Here is a 20000-nt window from a genome sequence, read left to right as displayed (position 1 = left end):
ATCTGAGAAAGTCTCATTTTCCACCCCACAAAAAACCTGTCAGAGGATCGACTTTAGATTTTACAAGGTGACAAATTCAACACAGATTTTCTAAATTCACACGTTTTATGGAGGTGAGCACTAACACATCAGGATGTCACGTGTTCCTCTCACGTCCCTGTCGTGTCTGAACAAACTGTAAGGATCAGAAGCCAACGCTTCTCTCAGAGAAAAAATGTAGATTGTCTCATTAACAAGAAAAATCAAGGCGTAAAAAGTTGTCAGAAATTTCAACTCATAGTAACAAAACTTTTACATTTAAACAAACAAATGATCACATTTTCCCACCGTATCTGTTAATAATCTCTGATGGGTTTCATATGAAACACCATCTACAGATGGAGACCGTCCAGGAAGAGTGAAATCAGTGCGACTCAGTCTGAGTGCTCATACATCTGACATCCTCAGATCTCCACTTCAGAGTGTGAGAAGAAGCTGAGTGTGTGCTGCTGTCAGTCCTGATCTCCTGAACACAAAGTATGAACACACAAAAAAACACAAACACTAACCCTTACTGTTTAGGTGAATAAAGTGACCATCTCAGACGTTCACATGGTGTTTTAAGGAGATCAGGACCAACACATCAGCACAGATCTGACCTTCCTCTCACACGCTGAAGTGGAGATCTGAGCTTCACATCTCCTACATACCTGTATACTGGGAGCCAGTATGTGTGAATCATGGTGGTGGTAGCATCATGATGTAAGACCATCAGCTTGGTCAGGGATGAGGGTGAGGTTGATGAAGCCTAATACAGGACAATCCTACAAAAGAATCTGTGAGAGACTTTGGGATTTAAGCCTTTGTGCTTTTCTGAGTAAACAATCTGATGTTCTCAGATTCATACAGAATGTTTCTGAGATCAAGACAAACACTATAGTGCACTTTGTTTTATCTGATCACACTCCAAAGCTGAGATCTGACCTTTGGTTACAGACACATCAGTTAGCTGCTTTAACAGAAGGGACAAGAAGAACTCACTCGTACATGACGTTAAATGTGACATTAATATTGCTTTTAAAAATATGATTTGTATTAAATATTATGTAATAAATAAATAATTGTAATAGTTAATAAGTCGCTGTGGTGTGAGGAATAAAAGATTACTAGGCAGAATGTCATTATGATCATGTGTGTGTGTGTGTGTGTGTGTGTGTGTGTGTGTGTGTGTGTGTGTGTGTGTGTGTGTGTGTGAGAGTTTAGGGATGACGTGTCAGGCTCGCAGCTCATACCTGGACTTTGAGGTACTTTGGGGAGAGCGTTTCACCCCTGTGCTCTCTCTGGAGGAGGGATTCTATGAAGTGGACTACGACTCCTTTCACCAGACCTACCCCACTCCCACTCCCACGTGTTCAGCACGTGAACTAGCTGAACTCGCCAAAAAAGGGGAAAGCATCCCTCTCCCACCGCTCACACCACCAATCCTGAACCAGAACCAGGACCAGGACGGAGAAAACGGAGGAGTGTGGGATGAAGAAGTGGAGAGCGTCAGCAATGGCAATGTGAAAAAAAATGGACACTGAACATTAAAAATCACAGAAAGACAAATACGAACCTTTCATGTAGTGCGCACTACTTAGGGCTTTTCTGTTCCATTACACACAACATCTGTTTTATACCATTTATTTTATCATCACTGTGTAGCTTCTCGTCATCTCAGTGATGATCACAGCTGCATCCTAAACACTGGTGTTTAGACACAAACAGTTAGAAAAGTCATGATTTATAAAACTCTATGTAGCTTTAATAATAAAAACCAAACACATTAGGAGCTCAGCCTAACAAACTAAGACAGTGAATATCAGATCATTATAGATGTTGATTAAATTTAGATTTATGCTGAAAATCACTGTTTCATTTCTGTAAAACTTTGGATTCAACTCATTTCTCCTGAACTGAACAGAAAGGTTTAAATGTGCTGATTATTCAGTTATTTACACAAACACTGTGTCATCAACATTAGGAGTGTGTTTCATTTCCACAGAGCACATGGAGGACACACACACTGTCTGATAGAACTGTGATCAATAAACATCCTTCAGCATTCTGTCCTGTTCTGTCCTGAATGATTCAATTGTGATTTAAATTTATTTACAGAGAAATATTGCTGAACTAATACTGAGTGTATTTAACTTTCTCTCTCTCTCTCTGTGTATCTCTCTCTCTCTCTCTCTCTCTGGTCATTTGTAAATAAATGTCTCCCCCTTCAGGTCACTGTAATGCAAACAGCAATCATCGGGGTCCAAGCACTTCACACACACACATTCTTTTTCTAAACATCAGCTGGGAAACAGAGACAGGGTCGAGGGTGAGACTGACGTGTGTGTGTGTGTGTGTGTGTGTTGTGACCACTATCAGAAAAAGTAAGATCTTTCACCCCAAAATAACACAAAGACCTTTATGGTGTTTTTTGGTGAACAATTTGACCATCTCAGATTTGTCATTTCGATCACACTCCAAAGCAGAGAACTGAAGCTGTAACCGTGATGTTTAATATTTAACATAATGAGTTTGTTAAATCTATTAAACTTATGGACATCACACACACACACACACACAGTTACCTGGGAAACATCCAACATACTGAAACCTACTGAATAAATTCACATGCCTTGGTTTTTCACCTTAACACAGGGTGTGAATTTTTAACCACAAAATACTGTATTGTATTAGTCTTTGTGTTTTGGTGAAAATCCTGATATCAACGTTCACACTGAACATCACTGATTAACACAATAGTGCACATTCTGCCCAATCACCCTAAATAACAGATCTGATGTACATCAGTCAACTAAAGGATTCACACATTTATGTGGAGTTCAGGGAGAACCTGTGTTTCAACTGCTCTAAAGTCTTATATTAGTCTCTAAAGCTTCATGACCTTTGACCCATTAGATCATTTCACTGATAATCATTTGTTTGCTGAAGCTGTGATGGAGAATCAGGGTGTTATAATGGCTCAAAGTAGCTTTAATGATCTCTCTAACCTTTAGTACTCTGTAGACTAAATCATCACAAACCACTCTGATCTCCTGAAAGCTGAAAGCCCACATCATGCAGCTTCAGCTTTACAGTGAAGGTCAGCTGGAAGCTTCAGCTCAGAACACCTAGAACCACTACAGAGTTCCTGAGTCATTCCAATGACATGAACATGACGACACAACGGGAACTGAACAGTTTCTACAAAACAAGCACCAGAAACAAACAGAACGGTTTTTCAGATGTTTTTATTGCCATCGAGTGACAGATGTTCTGTTAGCGTCTTAACTCTTCAGCTGAGTCCAAACACTTCCTCAAAAATCTTGTAAGGCTCGAGCGGCTGTGTGTGTGTGTCTACTAAAGACATTGTGTTCTTGTCTGAGGGGGTGAGGGGCTCATGTGTGTAACGTGTAATCTTTTCCTGTATGGTGTCCAGCGTCGGAGCTATGAACTCGCCCTCTGGTGTGGGCGGAGTCTCTGGTAGGATCTCTCCATGCTCTCTCTCTGGTGTGGGCGGAGTCTCTGGTAGGATCTCTCCATGCTCTCTCTCTGGTGTGGGCGGAGTCTCTGGAAGGATCTCTCCATGCTCGCTCTCTGGTGTGGGCGGAGTCTCTGGTGCCATCTCTCCATTCTCGCTCTCTGGTGTGGGCGGAGTCTCTGGTGCCATCTCTCCATTCTCGCTCTCTGGTGTGGGCGGAGTCTCTGGTGCCATCTCTCCATGCTCGCTCTCTGGTGTGGGCGGAGTCTCTGGTGCCATCTCTCCATGCTCTCTCTCTGGCGTCAGCACTGTAGTCCTGCTTTCCGACGTACTCTCCAGTGTGATTCTGTGCTCGTGCTCCGATGTGAGTCGCCTCTCTGGAATGATTGTTTTGTGCAGATTCTCAGTTATAAGTATTTCATGTTCTGGCTTTGGTGTGAAGATTCCCTCTGTGCTCTGCCCCAGGTTCTTCCCACTTGGTCCTTCTGGGTCTTGCTCCACTAAAGTCCCCAGTTTACTTGTTAAGGGTTGCATCGGTGCTAAAGACAAATAAATATCAATAATAATAATAGTGATAATAATAATGCTATGTGAGGTGGGTTTATGGTCCTCACTTGGCATCTCAGGTACACAGGACGAATCGCAGCAGGAACACACCGAGTCTGCTCCATGAAGCTCCTCCCACCTAATGAATAAAGAAAACCGTGATGAATATTAAACATGTATTTAATCTGAGCAGCGTTGAATGAGGTGTTGAATCAGACCTGTGCTCCAGCTGGTTATAGCTGCACAACTTTGACGTCTGTGTTGCAATGATGCTCCTGATGGACATCTCACAATGTATGAACATGTACTGTAATTAAAAGAGTTAACACAATATTATTAATGACCAGATGTGTAATTGTTTCTTAGCTTTTTGTCCACTTGAGTTTTTTTGCTTTAATTCATCGATCACTAGCTGGAGATTCCATGATTAAAGTCATCTGTAATGAGCTTTGTCCTAATGTTAATTCTCAACTGATCCCCAACAGCGATGATCACTAAACTGATCACTATACACCATCTCTGCTCTGATTGGTGTTCAGGTGGTGATTAATTCTCTTTTACAGCAGCTCTGACTGCAGTACAGGTTTATATTAATGTACTCACTCTGATACACTATCGTTTCCATGTGTAAGGAGTCTCGTGTGTGTGTGTGTGTGTGTGTGTATGAAGGAGTCTCCAGTGTGAGCTCTGTGTATCAGTCAGAGGTGATAAACAGGAGATAAAGGAGACCTGGAGACTTCTGACTTGGAGATCAAACTTGATTTCTGTACCTTTTGCACTTTTCCTTGCAGTGTGAAGGCGTCGATGATGAACCTGACAATGTTCCTCCTGGTGCTGCTGGTGAACCTGGACTGGTTGCTGCGCTTGCTGTCCATCAGGCAGCTGAAGAGAGAGAAGTGAAAGGCGAGGGAACGTTTTCCAACATTCACCCTTTAAAAAAAACACACTGAAAGAGGAATGGCTCTCTTTATGGTGGTTTATTACCCATAGTTGTAGATGATGTTAACCTGCGGTGTGGAGACACGTGAGCTGTTTGTGGTTATGTGACAGAAATGCACGTATAATCGCTCGTCTTCAGGCACATAAAGAGTCTCTGCTTCGAAGTACATCGGCTGTCCGATAACGACAGCTTCAGAGGGCGGGAGTCTGTTCCACTGAGCTGAAACACCAAGAAGGAAAATCAGCTGAAAGCATCAGAACTCTGGCTGATATTTAATCAGCGTTACCATCACAGGCTGTCAGCGAGACGCTGCCTTTGGTCTTCATGGGTTTAAAGAACTTCAACCTTTCAACAGAAGGCACAAACCCAATCTTATACGAGTAGTGAAACCTGTGAAAAGACAAACGAATCATCAGCATCTTCATTAAAGTTTAATGTAACAACACTTCTGCTGCCTGATGGTACATGCTAATGAAAAGTCACATTAGCATCATCACTATACAGTGACGTTAGCTAGCTAAAGGTCACGTGACAGTCTGGATCTATGTTCAGCTCGGAAGAGAACTCGCACCTGTCTGTAATCGACCAATCACCGATCACTTCAGGTGAGAATACGTTTATGCCAATGCGGTCTGCTCAAGGTTTATATTTTGAGCACAAGATCGTTGCTCACGTGTCGACGTGTATGTTAGCAGCAGAACAGTGAGAGCATAGGGGTAGAAAAGACTCACCTGTTAAAGTGACACTGCACAGGTACAGAGAACGTCTCAGAGCCCAACACAGTGGCATCAGGGGTGTAGCGTAGCATGTTGGAATAAACAACCGTCTTATTTACGATCTGAATTCACAAATAAAGATTCATTTAAAAAAGTCTGAACTTCTTCACAGAGCTGTATATTTTCAGTGAGGGATTCATTTCATAAAGTGTTAAACGTGTGTAGGTTTATAATACAGGAACAGATCTAGACTTGTCTTTGATGTACTTTATGGTTGTCAGTGAGACGTTTGTGGTTGATCTGAGGTCACAGAAACTGTCATTCCTCCTTCGTTCACTTAAAACAAAACCTTCTATCCTAAACATTACGGACGTTTGGCATGTCACCAAGATCCTCAACATCTACAACTGTGTTGTTGAGAGCATCCTGACCTGCTGCATCACCGTGTGGTCGGGCAACAGTAATGTGACGGACTGAAACTCTACAGAGTGGTGAAGTCTGCTGATAAGGCGATCATTTCTAGGAGAGATGGGGGGGGGGGGGGGGGGTGTACGGGGGGGGTGTACACGGGGAGATGTACGGGGGGGGTGCAGGTGGTCATTAGACTGCAGGTAAATGCGCTACCTGTCTCTGAGAGCCGCACTCATGCAGCTCGTACTGGAATAAAACGGTCTGCTCGGTCTGTCTGCTCACTTCACACGTGCCCAATCTAACGTGCATTCGCTCCTTGTTGGCTCCCAGGTTCGACGTATCAACTCGCACGCGCATTTCCATTGAAGTGCACACGACGCTCACCGGTCCGTTCGGCCTCGTGCGGGTCTTCGGACGTCGCCGTGGCGCGGGCACGAGAACCTGGCGCACGCGCTTGGGCAGCGGACTGCGGCTCTGCACGTGCTCCGGTGAGAACTGCTGTTTGTCCACACGCGGATTTCTGAAATGCAGGAACACGGGCAGGTGTAAAAACGGCGCCTCGAGCCGCTCCTGCGGTGCGCTGGTGACCGGATCCGGTGTGTGGAGAGAGAGCGCGAGGGCTGGAGAGAACAGACCCACGCAGATCACGCAGGTGGAGGTCAGAATGAGCCCCATAACAGAGCATGAGAACACGCTGAGAAACATTCACTCACTAAAGGGACTCCCACTTTCCCAGGCACGTGTGATATCTCCCACAATGCACCACGCACATCCCGTTAATTAACATCACACCTGATGCGTAAAGGAGGAAAAAGACGAAAATCCCGTGTGTGACGTCATTTAATCAGCGTTCAGCTTTAATCATGACGCCAGTCATCGTGGTCACGTGGTCACGTCCACAACAGAAGAAACTTTAAGTGACCATTTTATGGTTCTTTAGTTGTTTTATTATGAAATAATAATAATAGAATTCAGATGTTTTATTACACTGTTCAATTTTAAACATCAAAACAACGTCATCATGAACTTCAGAGAAGCGCTGAAAGGCAGAGAAGTGATGATGATGATGATGATGAAGAAAAACGAGTCCTCCTGTATCTATTAAGCCTTCTTTAATAACGCAGTCATTATAATAACACATGTGACCTTCGTCTGTCCTTCATCGCGACCCCACAAATGCTGCGGCTTTTTAACTCTCTTGTCTGCTGGTGAGATGTTACTGCAGAACCTCAGGCTCCCGGGGGGGCGGGGGGGGGGAGACTAAGGTTTATAAATATTTTACAGATCAGAGAACAGTTTGTATGTTAAAGTCACTTTCCTGAGTTCTGTTCTCTTTAGAAGTGAAGGATAGTTTTAGGTCAAAGACTCTGGGTTTCTCTTTAATGCCATTCATTCACTCCTTCCTTCCGCTGTACTTTAAAATGTTTGTTAGTTAAATGAATTATATATGAAATAATAAAGGCTAATAATGAGCCTGAAGTGTTCAGATCAGTCGTGTGCAGTGATGCGTGTGCAGTGATGCGTGTGCAGTGGTGCGTGTGCAGTGGTGCGTGTGCAGTGATGCGTGTGCAGTGATGCGTGTGCAGTGGTGCGTGTGCAGTGGTGCGTGTGCAGTGGTGCGTGTGCAGTGGTGCGTGTGCAGTGATGCGTGTGCAGTGATGCGTGTTCAGTGGTGTGTGTGCAGTGATGTGTGTGCAGTGATGTGTGTGCAGTGATGTGTGTGCAGTGATGTGTGTGCAGTGGTGCGTGTGTGCAGTGATGTGTGTTCAGTGGTGTGTGTTCAGTGATGTGTGTGCAGTGATGTGTGTGCAGTGATGCGTGTGCAGTGGTGCGTGTGCAGTGATGTGTGTGCAGTGATGTGTGTGCAGTGATGTGTGTTCAGTGGTGCGTGTGCAGTGATGTGTGTGCAGTGATGCGTGTGCAGCGGTGCGTGTGTGCAGTGATGTGTGTTCAGTGGTGTGTGTTCAGTGATGTGTGTGCAGTGATGTGTGTGCAGTGATGTGTGTGCAGTGATGTGTGTGCAGTGATGTGTGTGCAGTGGTGCGTGTGTGCAGTGATGTGTGTTCAGTGGTGTGTGTTCAGTGATGTGTGTGCAGTGATGTGTGTGCAGTGATGCGTGTGCAGTGGTGCGTGTGCAGTGATGTGTGTGCAGTGATGTGTGTGCAGTGATGTGTGTTCAGTGGTGCGTGTGCAGTGGTGCGTGTGCAGTGGTGCGTGTGCAGCGGTGCGTGTTCAGTGGTGCGTGTTCAGTGGTGTGCTCCTCAGCCGACTGCACAATTCTGATTTGTCTTCAACACTTCACACTTTCTGCTTCTCAGTGGAGGAGAAACCCAGATGTAGCTTTTTACACCAGCTCCATTATATTTTATTGACCTTTACAGACTGAACAAAGTCTAGACTCTTCATCATGATGAAGGATTTTAATATGTTGATAAGTTCAGACTGAACTTCCTGACATGGTTCAGAGAAGATCATTTAACTCAGAAACCTTCTCTCTGAAGTCTCAGCTGCACTGACGTACACGGACGTGTTCCTCTTCAGCATCTCCTCATCTTCCCAGATTCCCTCAGAGAATTTCACAGTAAAGTTTGTCAAGTTTTTCTGCATCACCTTTTCTTCTGTCTGAACCTCATCAGCATTGATGTCCTTGTCCTTCTCTTTATTCTTCACTGTCATCTTCCTCTATCCCTTCATCACTCATCATTTCATCATCCCCAACACTCTCTCCAATGCCCATCACAACCTCCTCCTCTAACCCCTCCCCTACACATAACTCCTCCTCCTCCTGTTCTGACTCCTCCCCTTCATATTCTGACACCCCCTCATGTTCTGACTCCTCCTCCCCTTCATATTCTGACACCTCCTCCTCCCCCTCATGTTCTAACACCTCCTCATGCTCTGACTCCCCCTCCCCCTCCCCCTCCCCATGTTGATGTAGGTGATGTAACAGGATGGAGCCCGACACAGTGTTCAGCTCCTCAGAGGCTTCAGGAAAAACTTTATCGTGGATTAAACTCCATGGTTTACTGCTCACCACCATCTGCTGCACTGAGGACCACAAATCTGAACACAACACACACACACACACACACACACACACACACACATTTTTAGAAATCTGACATTATTAGAATTCTTAAGTTTTATTAATATCACGTTTATGTTATCAGTATTAACATTTTTGCCATTTTTTGGCTTGTATAATTCTAATTTTATTATATTTGGCCACAGAACCATGATGCTGGATTATAATAAATTATTTAACAGATTTTAAAATTCTTAGTAAGTTACAAAAACTCAATTAAACAAGTATTTATTATTATTATTATTATTATTATTATTATTATTATTATAGATAAACAAAGCAGATTTATTTCCTTATCTGATGTTACAGATTTTATTGATTATTGTATAAAGACAAACTGCATGAAAGCTAATGGAACAGCAGGTGATGTTACTCTCTAATGTAAAACACACTCACTGAACCCCGACAGCCGACACTCAGAGTCACAGCAGGTACAGACAGAGGTGTGTCCATTCAGCTCCGCCCACCTGATTATATAAACACCTCAGAGTTACCACACACTCAGTGTGAAACACACACACACACACACACACACACACACTTCAAAGCCGGGTGTCAGATCTCCGGCTGCTGACACTCGAGACTCCTTGACTTAAAAACAATAATTTAATCAACACTTACACACATCATTGAATCTGTTTATTATCAGTGAAGATTCCCTGAACATGTCCCTGTGAATCAGCTGTTACTATAGAAACCAGGATTTATTTTCTTTATTGTCTGAACTGCTGTTACAAAGAATTAATCAGCCCCTGATGACCAATCAGAATGCAGCGTTCAGCAGTAGCATGTTGTTGTGAGTGAGGATTAAACTCACCGGTGCTCAGACTCACTGTAGGTGCAGGACTTTGCTGTGGCGCTCGCCGTCACGTTTCCGACCAGAACAGTGCAGTGCAGATAAAAACGCTGAACAGAACGAGGGATCACACAAAACATGGCATAAAGAGCCTGAAAACACCAGCATCCTTTCTCATCTCTAACTAGAACAAAGTCTCAGTGCAGATCGACTCTGAATGTAAACACCGTTTGGTCACAGGATCTACTTTAGAGGGAAGGTTTTGTGGGGTCGTGATGGACAGATGAAGGTCACATCATCTACAGCAAACTGTACAGTAACTGTATCTGCACCACTCTGCCCCAGACTTCCACTCCAATGGAGTTCAATGTTCTTCTCTCAGTTTACAGACAGAATTAAGTGAAAATATTCTCAAAATTTGAATGAAAAAAAATGTACCAAACATTTATATTCTTTATAAATGGTGATTATGTAATAAACATTTTTAAATTAAATGTATAATTAGCAGCTAAAATGTTTCGATGTTTAGCTAAAAATGAACAGAAAGCTTTAGGAGCTTCACGACAGCCTGAATGTGTGATTGTGTAAAGTGAAACCTCTGAAGCCGCCTCAGCGAATGAAAACGCATCGAGTGAAAAGCGAAGGACGTTCATCTGCCTGGAGACGTAACGCGACCGACTTCCTGTCCTCTTACTATCCACCATACAGCTAAAACAGGCAGAAATAACGTTAGCGTCATGGTGATTGTGTCTGGACCAAAAAGTAAGACCACAGGCTAAATTACCCGAAGTTGCTGATGACATCATAGCGTTGGGTGGAGTTAGAATCCTTACTCGCCGTAACGTGACAGGCCTCCACGTAGACGCTCTTGTCCTTCGAAATCGTTTCGGTGGCAACTTCAAAGTACATGGGCTCCCCGAGGATGAAACTCTCGTTCACCCCGAGTTCCTGCCAGTTAGCTGTAAGAGAACACAAACACATTGGCTCAGGTCCACACTCACTACAGCGAGCTGAACCACGTGGGTGTGATCAGCCGTCTCACCATCACGCACAGACACACTGAAGAGCTGCTTCTTCACCATCGTCTTCCGATACGACTGAGGACGAAATTCAGGGAAATAGCCGATTTTGTACGAATAGTGAAACCTGGGGAACAAAAGGGAGAGAATTCCTTAATTATCTAGTTAATAATTAGTAATCTATCATCATCAACTTATCTAGTTATCTAACTAATTATTCTATTGCAGAACATTTAAAAATCACATTTATTTTCTGTTGAAAATCTAAATTCACATTTCAGGAATGCTACAAGTTGCCTAACGTACGTTTTACTAGCCACCCTTGAACTAATGCTAACTCACGAACTAGTCTCACAGTGAAGAAACTAACCCAGTATTACAAACTTCTTGCTAGCGAAGGCTAAACCACTAGCATTAAAAAAAAGACTCTGAGCAAGCTAACACGCGCATCTAGCAAACTACAGAGCAATATGCTAAACTTAGCTGGGACATCAAAGCTTCTGGAAAGCCACAAACACAGAAATATCACAGAACGTGTGACTAAAACATGCTCTCTGTTGTTCCTCAGACGCTCCTGCAGTGCTCACCGATCGTACACACACTGGACTGCTAGCTTCAGCGGCATGGCTCGGAGAACCGCTACGTGTCTCTCTGGTCTGTAGAGAACCTCATTAGCATACAGGAGCTTCCCCTTTACTACCTGAATAAGAGAAAGATCTCATTTAGTTCAGGAAATAAAAATGGATCATTTTCTAAGAACCCACACAGATGCTAAGATCAGGGTTTTACTCACTGGTTTTCCAACCAGAAGTCACTCAGATGTACAGAATTTACACAGATTTATTGCCACTGGTCTGGAGGAGCTCCAGGATTCATCTCAGGTGTTAATTCTCTCTGATACCTTTTCATTGCTATAGCAACCTTCTTATTTATGGTCTTATTAACATGGAGAGAGAATAAAGAGACGCTGCTGAGGGAACAGACGGCTACAGCAGGTGACAACTGGAACTGATATAAGACACAAAACACTTGGACGTGATGTTCAGAGGAAAATAATCTGTTGTTGGATAACAAAGAAACTCCATTACAGTCATTTTATTTCTTACTAAATGATTCTAATCTTTCACATGGATGTTGATTTGGAGACTTTTATCTGCAGCAGCATCTGAAACCTCACACTCTGACAGTCACTAGTGTGTGTTTAATGACCCTGAGATGCTTAAAGCACATAATAAACATGACGTGGAGCTGCTTTAAGTGTCTAACTGTACTGACTCACTGCGCCACCTTGTGGTGGGAGGCTGGTGGAACACGTGAAAGTGCTGTTCTGCTGTTTATTGCTCTTTGTCTTACCGACAGTAAACTCCCACACTCATTCAGGTCGTAGTGGAAATACACGACGCTCCCGTCAACACGTGACGCCGGACACGTTCCTAACCGGAAATGAGCGGCGGAGCTCCGGAAGTTCAGTCGGTCCTGATTGATTGTGACGGTAATCCTGCTGTAACCACACCACACCTCCACACCGTGATTATTACTGACAGGAGACACCCGGGTGGGAGATTCGTGTCTCTGTGGAATCAGAATATCTGACAGGGGACGTGGTAACAAGCTGCTTCCTGTCACAGGACTGAGAAGCTCTTTAGACACAGCAGGAGTGGGATGATGGTGGAACATGGGGAGGAGGAGGAGATGAGGAGCTGTGATGGAGCTGGATCTCTGATCATCTCCTCTCCCAGTCACAAGCACCAGGAAACTAAACACACACACGGACAGAGAGAAGAGCAGCCGCTCGACGTCCATCTCAGTCCCACAGACAGATTAGTGCACAAACCCTTAACATGAAACCTTTCACATGCAGCTGCAATTAAGCCACTAACCCCGAGGCACCTGATGCGGCGGTGACGTCACTGAGTAATTAATGGCCCCGCCCACCTGAAATTAACTGGACTTTATCTCCAGAGCTCCTGATTATTACCTGTTCGTCTTCTTCATTGGACTCGTGTATAATGACATACTGTAGAGAATGAGGTATAACACATACAGTGTAACTCATAACAGGTGCAGGGTAGAGGCACAAACCAGGAACTGTGTGTGTGAGAGAGTGTGAGTGTGTGTGTGCGTGCGTGTGTGTGTGTGAGAGAGAGAGAGAGAGAGTGAGTGAGTGTGTGTAAGTGTGTGGGGTGGTTAAGGTGTTGGGCTACCAATTGGAAGGTTGTGAGTTCAATTCCTATGTCCACCGAGCTGCCACTGCTGGGCCCCTGAGCAAGGCCCTTAATTGCTCAGTTATATAAAAATGAGATAAAATGTGAGTCACTCTGGATAAGAGCCTCTACTAAATGCTGTGTGTGTGTGTGTGTGTGTGTGTGTGTGTGTGTGTGTGTGTGTAAATGTGTAAACTGGTATCCCGTCCAGTGTGCAGATAAACTCCAGACGTCTCTCTGTCCAGACAGAATGTTTAGTGGAGATGAATAACAGAGCAGGATGAGTTCTTCCTTCTGAGCTGTGGTTTCTAACAGGTTCTCCTGCTGACGATGTATTTAAAACGATATTCTTTAACACACACATTATCGTCATCATCATGTGATAAACTAAAAACATTCAAACAGATATTGAAAATGTAAGATCAGGGAAACCTTTATTAAAAAATAATAACTCCACTCCCCCTCAGCCCAGATTTATGTGTGAATAATCCAGATCTATAGATACGAGGCTCCTTATTTAACGCGTACAAAAACGTCTTGACTATTTTTTGGAGTCTCTTGTTTTTCATTCCCGAATTTCTCACTTCCTTCTTATTTGTTTGGCATAAGATTGATGTTGCCATTATTTATGTGACCTGTAAGCAGTTCAATTAGATAATAACTAAAAAATCAATAATAAATATAATACATTTTATAATTGTTGGTTATTTCCAAAATAAAAAAAAAATAAAATCACAAAATCCTCATTTGTCCCACGAGGCTTTCTCTCTGAAGCCACTTTATACAGCTCCACTTTCATATACAACACTTTGTAGATGGACAATAATGGACTTGTCCCACTATAGTGTATCATCCTGAACATTTCTGTCTGCACACCAGAGTAATCAGACTAATCAGCTAATTAACAGACCCAAGTGTGTGTGTGTGTGTGTGTGTTATAACCACAACATACTAAAATGTACAGAACAGGAGGTCCTTAAAGACCAGGCACATGGACCTGGGTGCAGTTTCTGATTGATTGGAGTTAAAACCAGCAGCCACACGAGCCTCAGCACAGACTGACCCTGAGCAGGTGTGTGACTTAACCACACCTGTGTGTAGGTGTTCACTTAGTGACTTAACCACACCTGTGTGTAGGTGTTCACTTAGTGACTTAACCACACCTGTGTGTAGGTGTTCACTTAGTGACTTAACCACATCTGTTGGTAATGTGACTTCATGACTTCAGTAAAGTTCTTAATGACTTACAGAATCACACACTGATACCTTTACTGTGTACAAGTCTGTAAATTATCTCCATGACAAATATCCTTTACATTTCTTTTTTTTAACAGTTTAATTTTCTACTCCATTAGAGTGAGCAGACTAAGACTTTGATCACACATTAGCGTGCAAATCACGAGTTCCTGAACATTTCTGATTGGCTGTTGGAGATTTTTCATTTTTCACTTCAAAAATCTCTTAGCAAGCAAAGATAACTGGAATAGCATCAAAGTCAACTAATAGTTCACTTTATTAGATGTTTTTGTAACAAATATTAGATTATTAATCTTATTACTAGACATGTTTACTAATTTCAGTCTTATAATAGTCTTATTTTCCTGGTAGATCATTTAGTTTCTTTCTACAAATAAAAATCAATCTGAATGATTGAATTCATCATAATTAATTTTGCTTGGATTAAGATCAAATTTCCAGTAACAGATTAAGACCATGTCAAGTTTGACAGGAGTAAACAGTATCTAGAAAAATATCTGGTGCTTTAAAGAGTAGGGCCACTGCTCTCTCACTCACTCACACACACACACACACACACACAGTCAGTGTTGTAGTGAAAATATACCACCAGCCAATCATGTCATTGATGGTCTGGTGATATTATTAGATAAATGAGGGGTGCCAATACTTTTCTTCTTCTTTTTAACAGTTGAACGAAGCAGTTTTGAAGTCATGTAAATGATGATCATTTCCAGCAGTGTTCATGCTGTATGTGTGTGTTTGCTATCTGAAGAGTGTCTAAGTGTCTTAAACAGAGTAAACATTATCCCCAGTGTTTCTGTGTTTAAACAGAGCTGAAGTGAAGACGATGAAGATGTCCATCTTCTGAGGTTCCTTCCATTCAACCTGGAACATCTGACCAACATCATCATGCTGACTTACTCATAAACGTCATGTTTTACACATGGCAAATTTCTAAGGATTATAACACACACACACACACACACACACACACACACACACACACTTTCAGTCAATAAGTCATTGCCTAAGTATGGAGAAGTATGTTCTGTTTGAAACTTCTGCTCCTTCTCCTTCATATTTACTTCAAATGAACTACTTAGACGGGATTAGTTTTCTGAGTTACTGAGTTCAGACATGTGATGGTCATGTGACCTACTAACGATCAGGTTTGGCCAAAACCCCTACAAGACCTGATTATAAGGATCAAATCAGTGTTTATTAAAATGAGGTGCATGTCATACACACGGAGTGTTTAGTGCCCATAACCTGTGAATCACTCAGACTTACAACTGTCCTCCTGAGACATTACTGAACACACACACACACACACACACACACGTCTGGAAAACTAATCCCGTTTAAAAACAGATTATGAGACCTAAAAAAACCCTTATGTTAAATAAACGAAACTTCCTCTATCTAGTTTCCTAAATAAAAGGCAGGAACAGTAAGAAAAATCAAACAGAACTGATAACAGCTGATCTGCCTGCTGCCAAAATGTAACCAGTCACAACTTTACATACAGTTCGCCGTGTGAATTCATACGGATATGCAGTCGTGTTCTGAACGTCACAGTGCGTCAAGGCTGAAATGTCCACAATGTCCATCACCAGCTACAACACTAATGTAGCTAACAGAAGCGTACAGCCGCCGGTTTAGCACCGTGCACTGAATGTACGTCTTAATCCTCACACACATCATGTTGTGTAATATTTTATGTGAAATATATCATCTTTAGACAGAAGTACTGGTTCCAGCTTCAGAATTTAGGCCACACCCCCTTTCCTGGTGTCAGAATGGAGTTCAGTTCAGGCTGAACGTTTCCCAAAAGGTTCACACTGTGCTAAACTGGAGGCTATACGCAGAGAGACACTGTGCACATTTCAGTGTGTTTAACACTTTAACACTCCATACAGAGGCAGTGTGATGAATCCTCCACGTGAGATTAGAGGCAACTTTCTCTTTAATAGAGAAACCAAAAAACCGATGATGTGATAATATTTCAGACATGATGTTTCTCATGAAGGATGGTGTTGAGAAAATACAAAGTAAAGCAGCCTGTGTCGGCCGATTACAAGTTTCAACCGCAACAGAAAGGACAGCAGTCATCGTTACTGACGTGAGAGAGAGTTAAGGTAGTAGGTAGTTTTGCAGGTCCTGTTGCCTTCAAGGTCGCAGGTTTGAATCCCAGTCGCGAGAAGCAGCCTTAAGGAAAAAAAATTATATATATATATATATATATACGTATATACATATACATACACACATATATATGTATATATATATAAATATATATGAGACATTTTCACCCTACCATTGCTTAACTGTGAACTTGTATGAAGCATGAGTGCTATGTACACAAATTACAATGGATGATGATGTCATCAGTTAATTAAATATACGGTAATTGGTCAGTCATACTGAGGCTCGCTTCCGATACGAATCCGATTCTCACAAGGATTTGAATTGTAGTGGATTTTTTCTACACAATTACATGAGGCTTGAAATCTTTTTTAAGCTATACATGTCGTTTGACCCCTGCTCAAACTCCGCCCCCGTCCCGTCCCACTCTGTCCGGCGGCTGACCGAGAAATCGAGGCACTTGTTTAATACCATGTTTCCGTTACAGAATAGAAATGTCAAGCTTTCACCTGTACCAAGAAAGAAAGTAAACAAAATCCAAAACAAACAAACAAAAAAAAACAGCAGAAAACAAGTTCATTTTTTTTCTTTTTTTTTCTTGTTAAATAGTAATAAATACATGAGATGCAGTGATTTTATAATTTTTTTTTTCATTTTTTTCTGAAGCAGGAGGGTTAAAAAGTTTTTTTTTTATTCATTTATTTTTATTTATTTATGTATTTATTTATTTAATTTATTTATTTATCTGTCGTTTTTCTTTAGCAGCAATCCGAACGTGGTTGAGAGTGGAGATAGCAGCCGAGAGAGAAGTAGTTCACTTTGTTTTTCCTTTTTTTTTTCCTTTTTTTTTTTGACTTCATGATGGCTAACAGCACTCACAGAGTGTTGCAGAGGGAGAAGGAGAGCGTGAGAGAGAGAGAGAGAGAGAGAGAGAGAGAGAGAGAGAGAGAGAGAGAGAGAGAGAGAGAGAGTACAAATGTTGAGGGAATGAGAGAAAGAGCAATTTAAATGTAAGAAATAAACAAGAGCATGAGATATATGAAGAAAAATAAAGAAAGGAAAAGAAAGGGAAGATAGAGGGAGAAAGGGATAATGAAGAGTGAAAGGAGAAAGAGAAAGCTTAAACAATATGAAGAACGAGAGAAAAATCAACATGTAAGTTAGTCTAAAAAGAGCCAGAGAGAGAGAGAGACAGATAGGGGGATGAGGGTGAGACAGGTGTGAGAGGATGATGATGATGAAGAAGGCAGACGAGTTTGAAGAAGAAAAAAAAAACCCAAACAAACAAAAAGAAACAGGGAAGCATTTTGGTTTTACTGTGTGGCCGAGCACTTTATCATGGTTTTGTTGTTTTTGTTGCTGTATCACCTGCTCCTGTGAGAGACCGTGTGTGTGTGTGTGTGTGTGTGTGTGTGTGTGTGTGTGTGTGTGTGTGTGTGTGACTACGGTTTATCATTTTCTTCATTTTATTTGTTTCAGAGTTTGAGATCAGAGAAGCCAGTGTGTCAGCCAACCAGATTGAAAAAGTAACAAAAATGTGTGTCACCTGTCTGACAAAATAATAAATAAAACATCAAATAAATAAAAAAAACATAACACCACACCCACCTTGTCTTTCTCTCTCCCTCATCCCTCCATCTCTCTCTCTCTCTCTCTGTAGTGACTCGTAATAAATTAATTTATAAACAATATACACTCACCACTAGACTTGAGAAAAACAACAGTATAAATCATACTGGATCCTTCCTTCTCTCTCACACACACGCTGGAGAGGATGTGAATTATAGCTGTCACCTCCACCTAGATGTGTGTGTGTGTGTGTGTGTGTGTGTGTGTGTGTGTGTGTGCGTGTGTGTGTCGATACGACAGTCATACGATATATTGCGATATTAGTGTTCAGTCTCCCAGATATCGTGTCACGACAGCACAGAAACAGTGAAAGCTGATAAAACATTCCTGTTATAACTATTATAGAATATAAACAGCCCAATTGTATCACACTCACGATATTATCACATAATTTAAAGTATTTAACATCATATTTAAAGCTGAAGTTTGTTTAACGCTTTGTATTAAAAAGGTTACAAGCGTTTCTACGATTTCAAAGATAGTTATTGTACATGAACGGCTACCTCCCAGGCAGCAGAGGACTTTTATAGACTGGTGTGTTTCTGCTACGTTTACAAAAAAAACTGACTTTATCTCTGCTGCCTGCTATAAAACATCTACAGTAACAATATCATGCTTGCTGAATATTGCGATATATCGTATAACCCATAATCGACACGTGCAGATGCCATGGTGCTGTTTCTTCATCTCTCTCTCTGTCTCTCTAACCTTCATCACTCCAATCCAACGCTCGTCAAATGTTCCGTTCCTCGGAAACAAAATAAAACAACAAAAATTCCAACAAAAAATAGTAAATCTCTCGCTGCAAACCTACCCTTAAATCACATAAAATCCAATAATAATAATAATAATAAGAAGAAGAAGAAGAATTGATAATAGTAATAAAAACAAACCTTCTGACTGTCTCTGACGGCTTCACTCATCCCTCTGCTCACGTCATTCTAAAATGTTTAACAATGTTATTTCCTTCTCACTTTCCTCCTCCCCATGCAAAAGTTTGCAAAAAGAAAAAAAAAAAAAAAAGAAACGTAAAAGTTTTTTCTCTGTGTGGTGTTTCTGAGTGTGTGTGTGTGTGTGTGTGTGTGTGTGTGTGTGTGTGTGTACTACATGTCTGTGTATTTTTGTTTTTTGTTAAATCATTTACGTTAAAATTTTTTTAGTTTTTCAATTTTTTCGTGTATGGCTTTGCGTAATTTGTTCAAGATTTATCAAGAGTTAGCCGCGCTCTGCCCGCCTCCACCCCCCCCACCTCCCATCATGATGGAATCCTCCGACGAATCGGGTCTAACCCCGCCTCTGGGAGGTGCTCCAGTAATTACTCCACCTCCCTGTGGTGGGTTGTTATTGTTGTTTCCGGGGTAACAGGGCGGGACGTAGCCCATGCTGTCCTGAGTGGGCGGGGCTTGTGCGATCTGCTGCGTCTGAGAGGCCGTTCTAGTCCGAAAGGCAGAGATTCCCAGGTGGAGGTTGGAGGAGCCGTACTGACTGGAGTCCAGGCTCGACGGAGGAAGAGAAAGGGGCGGAGCCAAGGAAGACTGAGCCAATTGGTGATGGTGGTGATGCTGATGATGGCCGCCAAGACTCAGCTCGATGCTGTCCTGTGACGATGGCGGCGGCGATGACATCATCGCCTGGCCTTGCGAGCCTTGGCCTTGTGGGCCTTGAACTTGCGAACCTTGACCCTGGGCCGGACCCTGCTGGCGAAGCTGGCGGCCGTAGACAGGGTGTGGATGCAACGTCTCCATCATGGCCGCTCCGCTCAGGAAGTGGCGCT

At 42.4% G+C, this 20000-nt stretch overlaps 4 protein-coding genes across 6 annotated transcripts in view; 1 reads left to right on the top strand and 3 right to left on the bottom strand.

The window, feature by feature from the left end:
- The window catches only part of kcnj21 (potassium inwardly rectifying channel subfamily J member 21), an 8128-nt gene extending 6120 nt beyond the window's left edge, over positions 1-2008 (top strand). The window contains exon 3 of the mRNA XM_060861475.1: positions 1243-2008. Coding sequence (XP_060717458.1) covers positions 1243-1562 — 320 coding nt within the window. The 3' untranslated portion in view covers positions 1563-2008. The remainder of the gene's footprint in view (positions 1-1242) is intronic.
- Positions 2009-3250: 1242 nt separating this feature from the next.
- Positions 3251-6887, bottom strand: LOC132840286 (uncharacterized). The gene is made up of 8 exons (XM_060861827.1): positions 6323-6887; positions 5714-5820; positions 5269-5372; positions 5027-5201; positions 4813-4924; positions 4261-4349; positions 4111-4181; positions 3251-4035 (listed from the first exon to the last, which is right to left on the bottom strand). The coding sequence occupies exons 1-8, from the start codon at positions 6812-6814 to the stop codon at positions 3311-3313; spliced, it is 1875 nt and encodes a 624-aa protein (XP_060717810.1). The 5' UTR covers positions 6815-6887; the 3' UTR covers positions 3251-3310.
- Positions 6888-8768: 1881 nt separating this feature from the next.
- On the bottom strand, positions 8769-12861 carry LOC132839944 (zona pellucida sperm-binding protein 3-like). Its single transcript, XM_060861158.1, has 8 exons — positions 12363-12861; positions 11597-11709; positions 11033-11136; positions 10775-10949; positions 10587-10698; positions 10012-10100; positions 9591-9661; positions 8769-9172 (listed from the first exon to the last, which is right to left on the bottom strand). Exons 1-8 carry the CDS (start codon positions 12810-12812, stop codon positions 8769-8771), a joined length of 1518 nt encoding a protein of 505 aa, XP_060717141.1. The 5' UTR covers positions 12813-12861.
- A 4636-nt stretch (positions 12862-17497) lies between these two features.
- Positions 17498-20000, bottom strand: part of dyrk1b (dual-specificity tyrosine-(Y)-phosphorylation regulated kinase 1B) — a 32040-nt gene continuing 29537 nt past the window's right edge. For all 3 annotated transcript variants that reach the window (XM_060861164.1, XM_060861166.1, XM_060861165.1), the window contains one exon: positions 17498-20000. This exon is cut by the window's right edge and continues 97 nt beyond it. In XM_060861164.1, coding sequence (XP_060717147.1) covers positions 19435-20000 — 566 coding nt within the window. In that variant the 3' untranslated portion in view covers positions 17498-19434.

The sequence above is a fragment of the Tachysurus vachellii genome, chromosome 25 (genome assembly GCF_030014155.1).
Source record: "Tachysurus vachellii isolate PV-2020 chromosome 25, HZAU_Pvac_v1, whole genome shotgun sequence".
In the NCBI taxonomy this organism is placed as follows: domain Eukaryota; kingdom Metazoa; phylum Chordata; class Actinopteri; order Siluriformes; family Bagridae; genus Tachysurus; species Tachysurus vachellii.
This window is presented reverse-complemented; position numbering and strand designations above follow the sequence as displayed.